The 19,069-nt window shown below is 50.9% G+C and overlaps 1 protein-coding gene across 4 annotated transcripts in view; it reads right to left on the bottom strand.

Moving 5' to 3' along the window:
- Positions 1–3,647: 3,647 nt before the first annotated feature.
- Positions 3,648–19,069, bottom strand: part of LOC122550356 (uncharacterized) — a 143,159-nt gene continuing 127,737 nt past the window's right edge. For all 4 annotated transcript variants that reach the window (XM_087987734.1, XM_087987733.1, XM_087987732.1 and 1 more), the window contains 4 exons: positions 14,022–14,123; positions 10,487–10,592; positions 7,151–7,267; positions 3,648–5,251 (listed from right to left, as the gene is read on the bottom strand). In XM_087987734.1, the coding sequence (XP_087843860.1) occupies positions 5,170–5,251; positions 7,151–7,267; positions 10,487–10,592; positions 14,022–14,123 (407 nt within the window). In that variant the 3' untranslated portion in view covers positions 3,648–5,169. The remainder of the gene's footprint in view (positions 5,252–7,150; positions 7,268–10,486; positions 10,593–14,021; positions 14,124–19,069) is intronic.

Genomic DNA, 19,069 nt, shown 5'->3' with positions numbered 1-19,069 from the left:
TTCATTAACAGGGGGATTGAGTTTAAGAGTAGTGAGATCTTGTTGCAGCTCCATAAAACTTTGGTTAGACCGCCCTCGGAATACTGTGTCCAGTTCTGGTTGCCCTATTATAGGAAAGATGTGGATGCTTTGGAGGGGGTTCAGAGGAGGTTTACCAGGATGCTGCCTGGACTGGAGGGCTTATCTTATGAAGAGAGGTTGACTGAGCTTGGACTTTTTTCATTGGAAAAAATAAGGAAGAGAGGGGACTTAATTGAGGTATACAAGATCATGAGAGGCATAGATAGAGTCGATAGCCAGAGACTATTTCCCAGGGCAGAAATGACTAACACGAGGGGTCATAGTTTTAAGCTGTTTGGCGGAAAGTATAGAGGGGATGTCAGAGGCGGGTTCTTTACACAGAGAGTTGTGAGGGCATGGAATGCATTGCCAGCAGCAGTTGTGGAAGCGAGGTCATTGGGGACATTTAAAAGACTACTGGACACGCATATGGTCACAGAAATTTGAGGGTTCGTACATTAGGTTTACCTTACATGAGGATCAATGGTCGGCACAACACCGTGGGCTGAAGGGCCTGTTCTGTGCTGTACTGTTCTATTATATTCTATGATTAGGCCAATTATATACTTTATCAGTTTCAGAATGAAACAATCCACTTGGGGTGCAAGTCCAGAGTTTCCTGAAAGTAGCAAATACAAGTAGATAAGGTGGTAAGAAGGTATGTGGCATGCTTGCCTTCATTGGTCAGGGTGTTGAGTATAAAAGTTGGTGAGCCATGTTATAGCTGTGTAAGACTTTAGCCAGGCCACATTTGGAGTATTGTGTGCAGTTTTGGTCCCCACTGTATTGGAAGGGTGGGGAGGCATTGGAGAGGGTGTAAAAGTGGTTCACCAGGATGTTGCCTGGATTGGAGTGTATTCTCTATAAAGAGAGGTTGGGCAAACTTGGATTGTTTTCATGAGAGCATCAGAGGTTGTGATGTGACTGATAGAAGTACATAGCATTGTGAGAGGCATGGATAGGGTGGGCAGTCAGGGCAGAAATATCAAATACTAGGGGAACATATGTTTAAGCTGATGGGGGGGAGTTTTTACAAAGAGGGTGGGAAGTGCCTGGAACATGTTGCAAGGATATACGATAGCAATAGATCCAGAGTTTCACAATCTTTGCTTGAAGTAATTTCATATCTCTGTTTTAGATCTGCTACCCCTTATCCTAAAGCTATCACCTCACATTCTAGATAGCTATCCTCTCTGCAGCGACTTTGTCAATCCCCTTTAGCAGCTTATAGATCTCAGTGAGATCTCCCCTCAATTTCTAAACTCCAGAGAGAATGGGCCTAAACTGCACAATCTCTCTGCATGTCTGGAAACCCCTGATGTCTGGAATCAATCTAGTGACCCTCCTCTGAACTGTCTCCAATGTTCTTCAAATAAAGGGACCAAACTCTCCACAATGCTCCAGGTGCAGTCTCACTAATACCTTGTACAATTGCAGCAACACTCCCCTACTTACACACTCCATTCCTTTTACAATAAATGGCAACATTCCATTAGCCTTCCTTATTACCTGCTGAAGCTAAATCCCAGTTTTCTAAGATTCATGCACAAGGACACCCAGATCCCTCTGCACTGACGCACTCTGATGTTTCTCTCCATTTAGGTAATAAGTTACTTTCTATTCCTCTGACTGAAATGAATGACCTCATACTTATTCCACATTAAGCTCCACGTACTAAATGTTGGCCCATTCTCCTAACCCGTCCATATCCATTTATAAATTGTCTATTGCTTCATTGAAATTACTTCCCACCTATTTTTGTGCCATCTGAAAATCTGGCTAGTGTACCTTCTATCCCTTCAGCCAAGTCATTGGTATCGAATGTAAGTAGTTGGGAGCCCAAGGACCGAACTCTGTGACACCCCTCTAGTTGCACCTTGCCACCCAGAAAGACTCACGTTAAACTAACTGGTCCGTAGTTTCAGACTTTCTGTCTCCCTCCCCTGTCACATTAGGAGGCTTTATTATCATTTTTTAATCCTTTGGAACCTCTCCCACATCCAGGGAATTCTAGAATACTATAACCAATGGATCCACATTCGCTCTGGTTACTTTTTTAAGACCTCAGGATGTAACCTACCAAAGCTCTGGGACTTATCTGTCCTCAATCCCAATAGGTTATCCCTCATGATGATGTTCTAACTTTTGCCCTTTTCTGTAACATCTACAATTGATACTCGTGTTCTCCACCTTGAAACTGAAAGATGATTGTTTTAGCAGCTCTCCCCCCCCCCCCCCTGACTCCCAACAACTCCCCAAACCCGTCCTCTAAGGGAGCTACACTCACTTTAGCTACTCTCTTCCTTTTTATAGACTTATGATGTGCTTTTAGACTTTGTATTAAGTTTTCCCCAGCTCAAGGGTGTTCTCTCTGATTTCTGTCATCAAACCTCACTATAATCCTGAAGAAACTCAGTTTACTTCGCCTGCAGCAGTTGTAAGCTGTGACATCTAACTGATAAATCAAAGACTACTTAAAACGGAACACCTCTCTCTCTAAAACGTTCCAGCCTCAAGATGTATAATTCACTGAGAACCAATCACATGGGTGTTAGCAGGTGGCTGTCATCAATAACTGGTCACCAGTCCATAGACCAATCAACTTCTTGTTACGTACAAAAGAAGTTTGTGTCCACTCTATTTGCTCCAAATGGTCGGTAGCTCCGTCTCCAATTCCTGTTTGGGTAAACAGTGGTAAACACAATGCCTGCAATGGTTGTCAGGCTACTGCCTTTTTAAAACATACAGCCACCCTTTCAAACATTGTGCTTTAAAACAACTTTCTCATCTCAACCCCAGATTGTTAAACACCCAAAATAACACGACACAGCCCTTTACAGTGACTGCAATGAAACCAGTCAGGTGGACCTCATAGAATCTAAGATCCCTGCCTGAGGCTGTTAATCGGGGGCCCTGGCTGACAGATATAAACAGGAGTGTCAAACAACCTGTTCACTCTAAGAGCTGGCACTGAGGGAGCTGAATCAGTGTTCAGGACTCCCCACATGTAACTAAAAGGTGACTTGGTGATGGGATACCAGCCTCCATGGAGTTATCTCAGTGGAGACGAGAGTAAAGTATCTCTTGGAGAATTTTGCTTGCAATAGTCGCCTATGAGTTGGGGTAAGCATTTCTGGCATCATGCTGTTATTTGGGAAACTTGACTCATTAGGGGTTTAGATAGGGTTGACAGTGAGAATCTTTTTCCACGTATGGAGTCAGCTATTACATGGGGGCATAGCTTTAAATTAAGGGGGGGTAGGTATAGGACAGATGTTAGGGGTAGGTTCTTTACTCAGCGAGTCGTGAGTTCATGGAATGCCCTGCCAGTAGCAGTGGTGGACTCTCCCTCATTATGGGCATTTAAGCGGGCATTGGATAGGCATATGGAGGATAGTGGGCGAGTGTAGGTTAGGTGGGCTTGGATTGGCGCAACATCGAGGGCCGAAGGGCCCGTACTGCGCTGTATTCTTCTAGGTTCTATGTTCTAACCCTGCTCTCCCTCCCTACTGAATTAACACACTCTCTCTGTGATCTCCTATTCTATCAGAGGAAATATAAAGCGTATTACACTGAGAGACTGGTGGTAAATTACATATCCAGTTTATTAAATGTAAGATAGCAGAGAATCCATTCAGCAGACTGAGTTGAGTAACAGCTATCTGACTGGCATCAGCTCTGAAATATGAAAGCAAGTCCCAGACCCTCTCCCTGACAGACTCTCTTTACATTTTACATTGACTATGCTACATTTCCAACTTACTCTATCAGGTTCATCACCACATGGGATGGTAAAGTAAAGAGAATGGCCACCTGCTGTTCCTAATTCTTTGTACCGAAATCCGAGAGTCTTGATGACTGAATCGAGAGCAAGTAACAGAGGGAGGCCACAGTCTGAGGAGCGAAGAGTCGAAGAATTGAGAGGCTGAGGAGGTATAAGTGAGGGTCCGAAGGTGTGAAAAGTTGATGAATTCTGTCCTGACCTGGCAAAATATCTCTATTACCCCACCATCATCAGCCGTGTCTTCAGTTACCAGACCTTACCCTCTGAAATTCTACCCCAACCTCAAACTCATCCACCTCACACTCCCCCTCGAAGGAGCTCCTTAAAACCAACTTCTTCATTGGAAGCATTTCGGTTATCTCTCCTTATATTTCCTTTGGGTATCGATGTTTGTTCAATCTTGCTCCAGTTCAGCAACTTAGAAAGTTGGATTGCTTGCAGATGCTATATAAACAGAAGGTTAGGGGGTGATCAGATCAAGTCCCCAAGATATTGGGGTGGCTCAGTGGTTAGCACTGCTGTCTCACAGCACCAGGGACCACGGTTCAATTCCAGCCTCAGGCATGTTGCATGTTCTCCCTGTGTTTGCCTGGGTTTCCTCCCACCGTCCAAAGATGTGCAGATCAGGTGAATTGGTTATGGGAAATGCAGGGTCACAGGAATGGTGTGGGTCTGGCTGGGACCCTTCGGAGGGTTGGTGCAGACCTGATGGCTTCTTCCTGCACTCTAAGTATTCTATATTGACAGGGCAGTTAAAGATTAACTATTTCCCCTGGTCGGGGATTCTAGAAATAGGGCCATTATCTGACAATTCGGGAGAGATGTGAGGAAGCACTTTGACACACAAAGGGTAGGAGAGATTTCCACAAACAGCAGTGGATGATGGATATTAAAACTGAAATAGATACATTTTTGTTAAGCAGAAGGACAAAGTGATATCAGCCAAAAGCAAAAAATGGAATTAGGCCACAGATAAGTGATGGACTCACTGAATGATGGAACAGACTTAAGGGGCTGAATGGCCTTCTCCTATTCCATAGTCTGAGTCTAAATGTAAGGTACTGTTGTGTAAGAACAGGTTTGTAACAGCAGTAAGTGATGGACCTGGCAGTGTCTGTGGACAGAGATGAACCCAGGTCATTTTCTGATCCAGCAGCAATCCAGCAGGGGCTGAATCTGTCTGGTCGTTCAGCATCTTTAACCAGCTTCATCGGGAGAATCCTTCATCACAAAGATACGCGTGGACTGTGTAACTAAGTTTAAATCTGGGGTGAATCTCTTCCTGGTGATGGTGCCACACACCAACACTCGCAGAACCAGTGCCATCACTGCTCGATCCCTCGCATGGGGCACAATATCTTGTAAGCCACTGTGTACGCCTGCACATAGACACGGAGTTGGTTCATCCTACAGACACAACAGGGTCACCATTATTCTGGCACACATTGGAAAATCTGCGCATTGATCAAGCAAAAACTGTCAGCACATCAGCTCCATGATGTGTGTGGAGAATGAAAGGGAATTGATGGGAGTTGGTGGAACAGTGACAAATATAATTCCCCCTGAGGGAAGTGTCCGTTTATATTCTGGGGAGGAACAAACACGCCAGTACTTCCTGTGGGAGACCACTGAGAGAAGTCAGCCAGAGACTGACCCAGGGCGGACATGCTCACAGGACGCAGGAGTTACAAAAGATCACAGAAGCGTTTACAGCCCTACAGGAGGCTGTTCGGCCCATTGAGCTCATGTAGCTTCTCTGTGTGGCAGTTCAACCAATCCACCTTCAATGCAAGACTCCCTCTGGACAGTGCAGAGGGAGCTTTACTCTGTATCTAACCCTGGGCTGTCCCTATCCCAGGAGTGTTTGATGGGGATAGTATAGAGAGAGCCTTACTCTATCTCACAAACTTGATTGAGTTTTTTGAGAAAGTAACAAAGAAGAGTGATGAGGGCAGAGCAATAGATGTGATCCATTTGGACTTCAGTAAGGAGTTCGACAAGGTTCCCCATGGGAGACTGATTAGCAAGGTTAGGTCTCATGGAATACAGGGAGAATTAGCCATTTTGATACAGAACTAGCTCAAAGGGAGAAGACAGAGGGTGGTGGTGGAGGGTTGTTTTTCAGACTGGAGGCCTGTGATCAGTGGAGTACCATAAGGATCGGTGCTGGGTCCTCTACTTTTCATCATTTATATAAATGATTTGGATCAAGCATAAGAGGTTTAATTAGTAAGTTTGCAGATGACACCAAAATTGGAAGTGTAGTGGACAGCAAAGCATGTTACCTCAGATTACAACAGGATCTGGACCAGATGGGCCAATGGGCTGAGAAGTGGCAGATGGAGTTTAATTTTGATAAATGTGAGGTGCTGCATTTTGGGAAAGCAAATCTTAGCAGGACTTATACACTTAATGGTAAGGTCCTAGGGAGTGTTGCTGAACAAAGGGACCTTGGAGTGCAGGTTCATAGCTCCTTGAAAGTGGAGTCGCAGGTAGATAGGATAGTGAAGAAGGCGTTTGGTATGCGTTCCTTTATTGGTCAGAGTATTGAGTACAGGAGTTGGGAGGTCATATTGCAGCTGTACAGGACATTGGTTAGGCCACTGTTGGAATATTGCGTGCAATTCTGGACTCCTTCCTATCGGAAAGATGTTGTGAAACTTGAAAGGGGTCAGAAAAGATTTACAAGGATGTTGCCAGGTTGGACGATTTGAGCTATGGGGGGGGCGTTGAATAGATTGGGGTGTTTTCCCTGGAGCGTCGGAGGCTGAGCGATGACCTTATACAGTAGAGTTTATAAAATCGTGAGGGGCATGGATAGGATAAATAGACAAAGTCTTTTCCCTGGGGTTAGGGAGTCCAGAACTAGAGGACATAGGTTTAGACATAGATGAGAGGGGAAAGATATAAGAGACCTAAGGGGGCAACTTTTTCACACAGAGGGTGGGTACGTGTATGGAATGAGCTGCCAGAGGAAGTGGTGGAGGCTGGTACAATTGCAACATTTAAGAGGTATTTGGATGGGTATATGAATAGGAAGGGTTTGGAGGGATATGGGCCGGGTGTTGGCAGGTGGGACTAGATTGGGTTGGGATATCTGGTCGGCATGGACAGGTTGGACCGCAGGGTCTGTTTCTGCGCTGTTCATCTCTATGACTCTGTGTCTAACCCTGTGCTGTCTCTGTCCTGGTAGTGTTTGATGGGGACAGTGTAGAGAGAGCTTTACTCACTATCTAACCCTGTCCCTGTCCCTGTCCTGGCAGTGTTTGATGGGGATGGTGTAGAGGGAGATTTACCAGGCAGTACCTGTATTTGATGCAGAGTTGGACCCCGAGGGGCCCACACCGCTCCGCGTAGCTCTGACGAATGGCCTGGCGAGTAGCTCTGACTGTGCTCACCGTCATCGTCACCAGAGGACACGTGCTGCAGGGTGAGGGGAGGGAAATGTCAGCAGGAGCTTCATACATCTCCCCCCCCCACTCAGTGCTCCCCCACACTCCCCCTGCTCCCCCCTGCACTCCCGCTGCTCCACCCCCACACTCCCCCTGCACCACACTCTCCCCCGCCACACTCCCCCTGCTCCACCCCCACACTCCCCCTGCACCACACTCTTCCCCCGCCACACTCCCCCTGCTCCCACCCACACTCCCCTTGCTCCCACCCACACTTCCCCTGCTCCCATCCACATGTCCCCTGCCCCTACACTCCTCCCACTCTCACCCACACTCTCCCTGCCCCCCACATTACCCCTGCTCAGCCCCACCCGCTCTTACCCCCCAACTGTCTTTTGAGCTACCCCCACGCTCGCACGATCCCCCAATCTCAATGAACAAAGAACATTACCGCACTGGAGCAGGCCCTTCAGCCCTCCAAGCCTGTGTCAATCCAGATCCTCTATCTAAACCTGCCACCTAGATTTTAAGGATCTGTATCCCTCTGCTCCCTGCCCATTCATATATCTGTCTAGATACATCTTAAATGACGCTATCGTTCCCATCCCTACTACCTCCGCTGGCAACGCGTTCCAGGCACTTAACACTCTCTGTGGAAAGAACTTTCCATGTATATTTCCTTTAAACTTTCCCCTCTCACCTTGAACTCATGACCCCTAGTAACTGAGTCCCCTACTCTGGGGAAAAGCTTCTTGCTATCCACCCTGTCTACACCTCTCATGGCTTTGTAGACCTCACTCAGGTCCCCAGTTTAACCTCTGTCTTTCCAATGAAAATAATCCTAACCTACTCAACCTCTCCTCATAGCTGGTGCCCTCCATACCAACATCCTGGTGAACCTCCTCTGCACCCTCTCCAAAGCATCCACATCCTTCGGTAATGTGGCGACCAGAACTGTACGCAGTATTCCAAATGTGGCTGAACCAAAGTCCGATACAACTGTAACATGACCTGCCAACGCTTGTACTCAATACCCCGTCCGATGAAGGAAAGCATGCCATATGCCTTCTTGACCACTCTACTGACCTGCGTTGTCACCTTCAGGGAACAATGGACCTGAACACCCAGATCTCTCTGTACATCAGTGTTCCCCAGGGCTGTTCCATTTACTGTACAATTCGCTCTGGAATTGGATCTTCCACAATGCATCACATCGCGTTTGCCTAGACTGAACTCCATCCGCCATTTTTCTGCCGAACTCTCCAATCTACCTATATTCAGCTGCATTCTCTGACGGTCCCCTTCACTATCTGCTACTCCACCAACGGTGTCATCTGCAAACTTGCTAATTAGACCACCTATACTTTCCTCCGGATCATTTATGTACAGGGCAACCTCAATTGTCCGAACTTTGATTATCCGAATTTTGGATCATCTGAGCAAGGTCTCAAGGTCCTGATGCTTGGGTAAACTGTATTATCCGAACATTCGATTATCCAAACAAAATATTCCCCACCCGTGTTGTTTGGATAATCGCGGTTGCCCTGTCTATCACAAACAACAGGGTTCCCAGCACGGATCCCTGTGGGACACCACTGGTCACAGGTCTACATTTTGAGAAACTCCCTTCCACTCCTACTCTCTGTCTCCTGTTGCCCAGCCAGTTCTCTATCCAGCTAGCTAGAACACCCTGGACCCCATGCGACTTCACCTTCTCCATCAGCCTTTATCATACGCCTTGCTAAAGTCCATGTATATGACATCTACATCCCTTCCCTCATCAATCAACTTTGTCACCTCTTCAAAGGATTCTATTAAGTTGGTAAGACATGACCTTCCCTACACAAAACCATGCTGCCTATCACTGATAAGCCTATTTTCTTCCAAATGGGTATATATCCCATCCCTCAGTGTCTTCTCCAGCAGCTTCCCTACCACTGACGTCAGGCTCACCGGTCTGTAATTACCTGGATTATCCCTGTTACCCTTCTTAAACAAGGGGATAACATTAACAATTCTCCAGTCCTCTGGGACCACCCCCATGTTCAAGGATGTTGCAAAGATATCTGTTAAAGCCCCAGCTATTTCCTCTCTCACTTCCCTCAGTAACTTGGGATAGATCCCATCCAGACCTGGGGACTTGTCCACCTTAATGCCTTTTAGAATACCCAACACTTCCTAATCCTTATGCTGACTTGACCTGGAGTGCTCAAACATCTATCCCTAACCTCACCATTCGTATTGTCCCTCTCCTCGGTGAACACCGACGCAAAGTACTCATTAAGAATCTCACCTATTTTCTCTGACTCCATGCATATCTTTCCTCCTTTGTCCTTGAGTGGGCAAACCCTTTCTCTAGTTACCCTCTTGCTCCTTATAGATGAATACAAAGCTTTGGGATTTTCCTTAACCCTGCTTGCTCAGGATATTTCATGACCTCTTTTAGCCCTCTTAATTCCCCGTTTCAGATTGGTCCTACTTTCCCAATATTCTTCCAAAGCTTTGTCTGTTTTTTAGTCCCCTAGACCTTATGTATGCTTCCTTTTCCCTCTATCACGCCTGAAGTGTCAATATCTTGGGATATTTAGTTGCCCATCATGCCCTTCCATCAACCAAGTCTCAGTCAAAGCAGGTCTCTAGCACCACACCCCCTACCCACCTCTTGCATCCCTCACTCTCACTCTTGTGACCCCCCCCAACCCTCGCACCCCCCATTCTCACACTTCCTCACTCTTGTGAACCGCAACCTTCACTCCCATCCCATCCCTCCCTGTTACACGCCCCAACTCTCATGCCCCTACGACTCTCGTGCCCCCCAACTCTCGTACCCCACCCACTCTCACGCCCCCCACTTTCTTGCCCTACTCTCATTCCCCCTCACTCTCATGCCTCCCCACTCTTCTGTCCCCCAGTCTCCTGTTCCCCCCCTCCCACTCTCCTGCACCCCCCCCTACTCTCATGGCCGCACTCTTCTGTCCCCTCCACTCTCCTGTCCCCATTTCCTTGTCCCCTCCACTCTCCTGTCCCCATTTCCTTGCCCCCTCCACTCTCCTGTCCCCTCCCACTCTCACATTCCCCACTCGTGTTCCCCACTCTCACGCCTCCCCCCACTCTCACACCCCTCCCCCCTCCTCCACCACAGTATTTGACAAACTGAGTGGTTTCCCCCCAGTGGGCCACCCCCCTTCACACCCTGAGAGTGGGCAGGGGGAGGGGTGGGGGTGGGTATTGACTGGCCCATGTTACTCACAGTTTCTGGCACCGGCTTCCTGCAGTGCCCTCGGGACATTCACATTTATTAAACTGCCGACAGGTGCCTCCGTGTTGGCACAGGGGAACACATGGCGTTATCACAGCTGCACAGACAATCAGAGAATGGTCACTGCACAGCAGGAGGCCATTACACCCATCACACTGGTGCTGACCCACTGCCCTACTTGCTCCCAGACTCTCCCTGAATGATTCCATTCTCTCTTTCAGCCTTGGTTGACCCTGAACGCCCCCACACTCTCATTCTAAACCCTATCCACTTGCTGCTCCATGTGTCATCGCTGCTTCTTTCATTGATCTCTGCAAACGTTTGACCTCTACTGTTTGATCCTTCCACCAATGAGAACAATCTTTACCAACTGACTCAGCCCAGAGTCCCTATGATTGTACACACGTCCCTCTCATCTCCTCCCAGATCCCAAGTCCCCCATTCCTGGGATGTGGCACTGCTGGCTAGGCCAACATTTATTGCCTGTCCCTAGCTGCCCCTGGAAGTGTGGTGATGAGCTGCCTTCCTGAACCGCTGCAGCCCATGTGCTCTGGGTTGACCCACGATGCCCTGAGGGAGGAAATTCCAGGATTTTGACCCAGTGACAGTGAAGAAATGGTGATATATTTCCAAGTCAAGATGGCAAGTGGAGGGGGAATTGCAGAGAGGTGGTGTTCCCATGTATCTGCTGCCCTTGTCCTTCTAGATGGAAGTGGCTGTGGGTTTGGAAGGTGCTGTCTGAGGACCTTTGGTGAATTTCTGCAGTGCATCTTGTAGATAGTACACACTGCTGCTACTGAGCGTCGGTGGGGGAGGGAGTGGATGCTTGTGGATGTGGTGCCAGTCAAGTGGCTGCTTTGTCCTGGATGGTGTCGAGCTTCTTGAGTGTTGTTGGAGCTGCCCCCACCCAGGGCAAATGGGGAGTATTCTATCACACTCTTGACTTGTGCCTTGTAGATGGTGGACAGGATTTGGGGAGTCAGGAGGTGACTTACTTGCCGCAGTATTCCCAGCCTCTGACCTGCTCTTCTAGCCACTGCATTCATAAAGGTATTAGTAAGATCATAAGGTGTAGGTGTAGGTGCATAAGCAGGCCATTCAGCCCATTCAGCCCTGGCCCTCCATTCAATGTGATCATGGTTAATCTGATCATCCTCAACTCCACATACCTGCCTTTTCCCCATAACCTTCCATTCCCCTTCCTGATTAAAACTGTCTGCCTCAGCCTTGAGTACACTTCATGATCCAGCCTCGACTGCCCTCTATGGTAAAGAATTCCACAGATTTATGAGTCTCTGAGGGAAGAGATTCTTTCTGATCTCTGTCTTAAATGGGAGACTCTTTATTCTGAGATAGTGTGCTCTGGTCCCAGACTCTCCCTCAACCTTTCCACATCTGCCTTTGTCAAGTGCCTGAAGAATCTTGCATCTCATCCTTCAAATCTCCAATGAGTACAAGTCCGACCTACTCAACTGCTCCTGTCAGGGATCAACCTCTGAAAGGTTGGTGAGAAAAAGGACAGTGAATATGAATGGTGTTCACCAGCTTTTATATTTTACTGAACTGCCCCGCTTTTCCCCAGTTCCCTTAAATTGGTTTTCCTAAAGTCTAGTGCATCTGATGACAACATCCTGTCAGATAGAAAAGACAATCTGAAAGACTCTGGTACCCTGAGAATATAATGTTGGAACATCTCAGTAAGTCAGTGAGCATCTCTGCAGAAACCCCACAGCACATTGTTCAGAATGATCACTTTACCTTGAAGCTGAAGACAGAGACAAATCTAACAGGTTTCCCGACAGGTGTCAATTACAAATACAAAGCTGGAGAGAGACATGAGAGTTCATGGGACGTGTTCACATGAAGCTGTGGATGGCTGCTTTCTCAGGCAGAGGGCAGGTGACCCTGAGAAAGACGGTGAGCTGTGATTGCATAGGATGGTTCGCATAAGGATGGTCCAGGTCAGTCTGAGCCTGGGATGTTGATAGTGGGAGATTCAGCAATGGTAACACCATTGAATGTAAGGGGCAGTGGTTAGATGGTCTCTTATTGGTGCTGGTCATTACCTGGCCTTTGTGTGCCACTTGTCAACCCAAGCCTGGATACTATCCAGACCTTGTTGCACTTGAACATGGACTGCTTCAGTATCTGAGGAGTAGTGAATGGTGCTGAACATTGGTTCATTGGTGAACATCCCCACTCTGACCTTATGATGGAGGAAAGTTCATTGATGAAGCAACTGAAGATGGTTGGGCCTAGGACACTACCCAGGATGTCTTGGAGCTGAGATGACTGACCTTCCACAATTACAAACTATGTGTCAGTTTGCCCCCTGATACCCACTGATTCCAGTTTTGCTCAGGCTCCTTGATGCCACACTCAGTTGAATGCAGCCTTGATGTTAAGGGCTGTCCCTCTCCCCTCCCCTCCCCTCTGGAATCCAGCTCTTCTGTCCATGTTTGACCCAAGGCTGTAATGAGATCAGGAGCTGAGTGACCCTGGGGGAACCCAAACTGGACATCACTGAGCAGGTTATTGCTGAGCATGTGCTGCTTGGTAGCTCTGTTACTGACACCGTCCATCACTTTACTGAGGATCGAGAGGAGACTGATGGGGCAGGAATTGGCTATTTGGGATTTGTCCTCCATTTTAGTGATGTTTGGGCAATTGTCCATGTTATCAATAGTTTAAGTCACCTTTTGACAAGTTTACACTTCTAGATTTATTAACTGCATTTACAAAGCACCTGCTGTTGGGATGGGATTTGAACCCATGTGTCCTGAGCTTCAGCCAAAGCCTCTGGGTTACTATTTCAGTGATGTTACAACAACTCCAGCATTTCCCCCGTGAGGTGGCTCAGCTCATAATATTGTTAGGACCAGAGCCAGATGGCTCAGAGCTGATGTCAGCAGCATCTCATACACGAAAAGGACAGGGGACCCCGCTCCCTGAAAAACTGGGGAGACTGGGGACCAGTGGAAAAGTGTCTGACCGCTGGACTGGCTGAGGGCTGAAGGAGAACAAGGTAAGGAAAGCCAGATAGTGGTGAGGGCTGATCATACCCATTCTCTTCACATTACCCTTCCAGAGGGAGTCTTTCTGAGGGAGTGGTGGGGACAGTGGGATCTCCAGTGATCAGGCATGGGGGGGGGATTTAAGGGTGATGGCAAGGTGGGCGGGTCGGGGGGTGGGCGCGATAGGGAGAGCTGATGGGGATTGCACAGTTGAGGACGTGCTGAGAGTGTAGGATGGTTAGGGCTTGTAGGAATTGGGCAGATGGAGATGGGCAGGTATATGAGGAAATGCTGGGCCATTAGGGGTAGTAGGGGCTTACTGAAGTTCAGGTATACAGAGGGTTTGGGGGACAAGCTGGGGAAAGGATAACTGTAATGGGGGCTGTTTGGAGCTGGGTGTCTGTGGCAAGTGCTGTATGGGCGATGTATTATGGAGGTGGCTAATACTGAGAGCAGGGATACAGCGGGCTGTGTTTGGTTGGGGGTGGAAGCAGGAATTTCGGAAACCTCACCTGTCTCACAGCTCTTTCCTGTAAACTGGCTGCGACATCGGCATTTATTGTATCCAACGCACGTGCCTCCATTTTTACATTTCGGGACACACACAACTGGCTCTGAAACAGAACACACCCGGGATCAATCCAACAGGAACCAATCACAAATCACCCACACATCCCTGAACTAACTTATCAAAGTTACAGTGCTGAGGGAGTAGGCACTGTCAGAGGGTCAACGCTAAGGGGGTGGGCATTGTCAGAGGGTCAGTGCTGAGAGAGCATCGCACTGTCGGAGGGTCAGTGCTGAGGGAGCACCGCACTGTCGGAGGGTCAGTGCTGAGGGAGTGCCGCACTGTCGGAGGGTCAGTGCTGAGAGAGCACCGCACTGTCGGAGGGTCAGTGCTGAGGGAGCACCGCACTGTCGGAGGGTCAGTGCTGAGGGAGCACCGCACTGTCGGAGGGTCAGTGCTGAGGGAGTGCCGCACTGTTGGAGGGTCAGTGCTGAGGGAGTGCCGCACTATCGGTGGGTCAGTGTTGAGGGAGCGCCGCACTGTCGGCTGGTCACGGACCCACAAACACTCCCTCTGTAGTATTTCTCCACTCCCTTTTGAAAGATCCATGGAACATAAGATGCAGATAGAAACAGGCCATCCTGCTGATTGAGTTTGCTCCAGTGTTCAATGAGATCATGGCTACTCTGATCATCCTGAACTCCACTTTCCTGCATTTTCCCCATCACACTCAATTCCCTTCTTGATTAAACATTTGCCTATCTCAGCCTTGAAAACACTTTGACTTACCCATTTGTCTATTTAAATAATATTCATCTCCACTATTCTTCCTGACAAATCACATCACCTCGATATCCGTCTTTATGTCATCCTCGCTACTTGCCTTCCCACCAATTTTTGAGTCATTAACAAATTTGGTGATAATACATTCACTTCAGTCATCCAAATCAATTACATAGATTGTAACTAACTGTGGGCCCTGCACTGATTCCTGGGGCACTCCACTGGTTACAGGGTGCCAACCTGAAAATGCATCCGTTACCCCAACCACCATGGATTCCTGTCTTACAAAGCAGCTTAATGTGTGGTTATCATACACTTTCTGACAGACTAAAAGTATTACATTGACTGGGCTCCCTTTATCCAGGCTGTAGCCGCAGGCTGGAATGTAGGAGTACTGTCAATTTAATATATTTTTGGACAAAGTAAACTTGATGGGCACAAGGGCTTTTTCTGTTCTGTATGATTTTATGATTCTTCTGTGATCGATTTTGTTCAAAGGGCCATAGTCAATCTGTCAGAGCAATGATTTCCCCATCATGAAGCCATGAATCTGACTCTGCCTGATTATATTTCTAAATGTTCGACTAATACATATTTCAGGCAGACTTGAACATTTTCCCAATAAAAGGCGTGAAGCTAACTGGCTTGAAGTTACCTGTTTATTGTCCGCCACCCTCTCTGTCGTGCTCTCCCCTCTCTCTCTCTGTCCTGCTCCCCCACCCTGTCCTGCTCCCCCGTCTCTCTCTCTGTCCTGATCCCCCCTCTCTCTGTCGAGCTCCCCCCTCTCTCTGTCCTGCTCCCCCCTCTCTCTGTTCTGCGCCCTCTCTGTCCTGCTCCCCCCTGTCTCTGTCCTGCTCCCACCCCCTCTATCCTGCTCCCCCACCTCTCTCTGTCCTGTCCCGCCCATCTGTCCTGCTCCCCCTCTCCCTGTCCTGTTCCCCCCTCTCTCTGTCCTGCTCCCCCCACCTCTGTCCTGCGCCTCCCCTACCCTGTCCACCTCCCCCCTGTCTCTGTCCACCTCCCCCTGTCTCTGTCCAGCTCCCCCCCTCTCTGTTCTGCTCCCCCCCTCCTGTCCACCTCCCCCCCCCGCTTTGTCCTGATCCCCCCCTCTCTCTGTCCTGTTCCCCACCTCTCTCTCTGTCCTGCTCTCCCCTCTCTCTCTCTGTCCTGTTCCCCCCTCTCTCTCTGTCCTGCTTCCCACTGTCTGTCCACCCCCCCCCCCCGTCCTGATCCCTCTCTCTCTGTCCTGCTCCCTCCCTCTCTGTCCAGCTCCCCCCCCTCTCTGTCCAGCTCCCCCCCTCTCTCTGTCCTGCTCCCCCCTCTCTCTGTCCTGCTCCCCCACTCATTGTCCTACTTCCCCCTCTCTCTCTGTCCTACTCCCCCTCTCTCTCTGTCCAGCTCCCCCCCTCTCTCTGTCCAGCTCCCCCCCTCTCTCTCTGTCCTGCTCCCCCCCTCATTGTCCTGCTCCCCCATTTCTCTCTGTCCTACTCCCCCCCTCTCTCTGTGTAGCACCCCCCATCTCTCTGTCCAGCTCCCCCCCTCTCTCTGTCCTGCTCCCCCCCTCATTGTCCTGCTCCCCACTCTCTCTCTGTCCCACTCCCCCTCTCTCTCTGTCCAGCTCCCCCCCTCTCTCTGTCCAGCTCCCCCTCTCTCTCTGTCCTGCTCCCCCCTCTCTCTCTGTCCTGCTCCCCCCTCTCTCTCTGTCCTGCTCCCCCACTCATTGTCCTGCTCCCCCCTCTCTCTCTGTCCTACTCCCCCTCTCTCTCTGTCCAGCTCCCCCCCTCATTGTCCTGCTCCCCCCTCTCTCTGTCCTGCTCCCCCTCTCTCTCTGTCCTGCTCCCCCCTCTCTCTCTGTCCTGCTCCCCCCTCTCTATCTGTCCTGCTCCCCCCCTCATTGTCCTGCTCCCCCCTCTCTCTCTGTCCTGCTCCCCCTCTCTCTCTGTCCAGCTCCCACCGTCTCTCTGTCCTGCTCCCCCCCTCATTGTCCTGCTCTCCCCTCTCTCTCGGTCCTGCTCCCTCTCTCTCTCTGTCCAGCTCCCCCTCTCTCTCTGTTCTGCTCCCCCCCTCTCTCTCTGTCCAGCTACCCCCCTCTCTCTGTCGAGCTACCCCCCTCTCTCTGTCCTGCTCCCCCCCTCATTGTCCTGCTCTCCCCTCTCTCTCTGTCCTACTCCACCTCTCTCTCTGTCCAGCTCCCCCCCTCTCTGTCCAGCTCCCCCCCTCTCTCTCTGTCCAGCTCCCCCTCTCTCTCTGTCCAGCTCCCCCCCTCTCTCTCTGTCCAGCTCCCCCCTCTCTCTCTGTCCTGCTCCCCCCCCGATTGTCCTGCTCCCCCCCCTCTCTCTGTCCTGATCCCCCATGCTCTCTGTCCTGCTCCCTCCCTCTCTCTCTGTCCTGCTCCCCCCTCACTGTCCTGCTCCCCCACCTCTCAGTCCTGCTCCCCCCCTCAGTCTTCCTGCTCCCCCCTCTCAATGTCCTGCTCCCCCCCTCATTGTCCGGCTCCCCACTCTCTCTCTGTCCTGTTCCCCCCTCTCTCTCTGTCCTGCTCCCCCCTCTCTGTCTGTCCTGTTCCCCCCTCATTGTCCTGCTCCCCCCTCTCTCTGTCCTGTTCCGCCCTCTCTCTCTGTCCTGCTCCCCCCTCTCTCTCTGTCCTGTTCCCCCCTCTCTCTCTGTCCTGCACCCCCCCTCACTGTCCTGTTCCCCCCTCTCTCTCTGTCCTGCTCCCCCCTCTCTCTCTGTCCTGTTCCCCCCTCTCTCCCTGTCCTGCTCCCCCCTCTCTCTCTGTCCTGTTCCCCCCTCTCTCTCTGTCCTGCTTCCCACTGTCTGTCCACCCCCCCCCGTCCTGATCCCTCTCTCTCTGTCCTGCTCCCTCCCTCTCTGTCCAGCTCCCCCCCCTCTCTGTCCAGCTCCCCCCCTCTCTCTGTCCTGCTCCCCCCCTCTCTCTGTCCTGCTCCCCCCTCTCTCTGTCCTGCTCCCCCACTCATTGTCCTACTTCCCCCTCTCTCTCTGTCCTACTCCCCCTCTCTCTCTGTCCAGCTCCCCCCCTCTCTCTGTCCAGCTCCCCCCCTCTCTCTCTGTCCTGCTCCCCCCTCATTGTCCTGCTCCCCCATTTCTCTCTGTCCTACTCCCCCCCTCTCTCTGTGTAGCACCCCCCCTCTCTCTGTCCAGCTCCCCCCCTCTCTCTGTCCTGCTCCCCCCCTCATTGTCCTGCTCCCCACTCTCTCTCTGTCCCACTCCCCCTCTCTCTCTGTCCAGCTCCCCCCCTCTCTCTGTCCAGCTCCCCCTCTCTCTCTGTCCTGCTCCCCCCTCTCTCTCTGTCCTGCTCCCCCCTCTCTCTCTGTCCTGCTCCCCCACTCATTGTCCTGCTCCCCCCTCTCTCTCTGTCCTACTCCCCCTCTCTCTCTGTCCAGCTCCCCCCCTCATTGTCCTGCTCCCCCCTCTCTCTGTCCTGCTCCCCCTCTCTCTCTGTCCTGCTCCCCCCTCTCTCTCTGTCCTGCTCCCCCCTCTCTATCTGTCCTGCTCCCCCCCTCATTGTCCTGCTCCCCCCTCTCTCTCTGTCCTGCTCCCCCTCTCTCTCTGTCCAGCTCCCACCGTCTCTCTGTCCTGCTCCCCCCCTCATTGTCCTGCTCTCCCCTCTCTCTCGGTCCTGCTCCCTCTCTCTCTCTGTCCAGCTCCCCCTCTCTCTCTGTTCTGCTCCCCCCCTCTCTCTCTGTCCAGCTACCCCCCTCTCTCTGTCGAGCTACCCCCCTCTCTCTGTCCTGCTCCCCCCCTCATTGTCCTGCTCTCCCCTCTCTCTCTGTCCTACTCCACCTCTCTCTCTGTCCAGCTCCCCCCCTCTCTGTCCAGCTCCCCCCCTCTCTCTATGTCCAGCTCCCCCTCTCTCTCTGTCCAGCTCCCCCCCTCTCTCTCTGTCCAGCTCCCCCCTCTCTCTCTGTCCTGCTCCCCCCCCGATTGTCCTGCTCCCCCCCCTCTCTCTGTCCTGATCCCCCATGCTCTCTGTCCTGCTCCCTCCCTCTCTCTCTGTCCTGCTCCCCCCTCACTGTCCTGCTCCCCCACCTCTCAGTCCTGCTCCCCCCCTCAGTCTTCCTGCTCCCCCCTCTCAATGTCCTGTTCCCCCCCTCATTGTCCGGCTCCCCACTCTCTCTCTGTCCTGTTCCCCCCTCTCTCTCTGTCCTGCTCCCCCCTCTCTGTCTGTCCTGTTCCCCCCTCATTGTCCTGCTCCCCCCTCTCTCTGTCCTGTTCCGCCCTCTCTCTCTGTCCTGCTCCCCCCTCTCT

The sequence above is a fragment of the Chiloscyllium plagiosum genome, unplaced genomic scaffold, assembly GCF_037043375.1.
Source record: "Chiloscyllium plagiosum isolate Xiang-an unplaced genomic scaffold, Cpla_swu_hap1 HiC_scaffold_5, whole genome shotgun sequence".
Taxonomy (NCBI): Eukaryota; Metazoa; Chordata; class Chondrichthyes; order Orectolobiformes; family Hemiscylliidae; genus Chiloscyllium; species Chiloscyllium plagiosum.
Note: the sequence above shows the minus strand (reverse complement) of the source record. Positions and strands in the feature narration are given on the sequence as shown.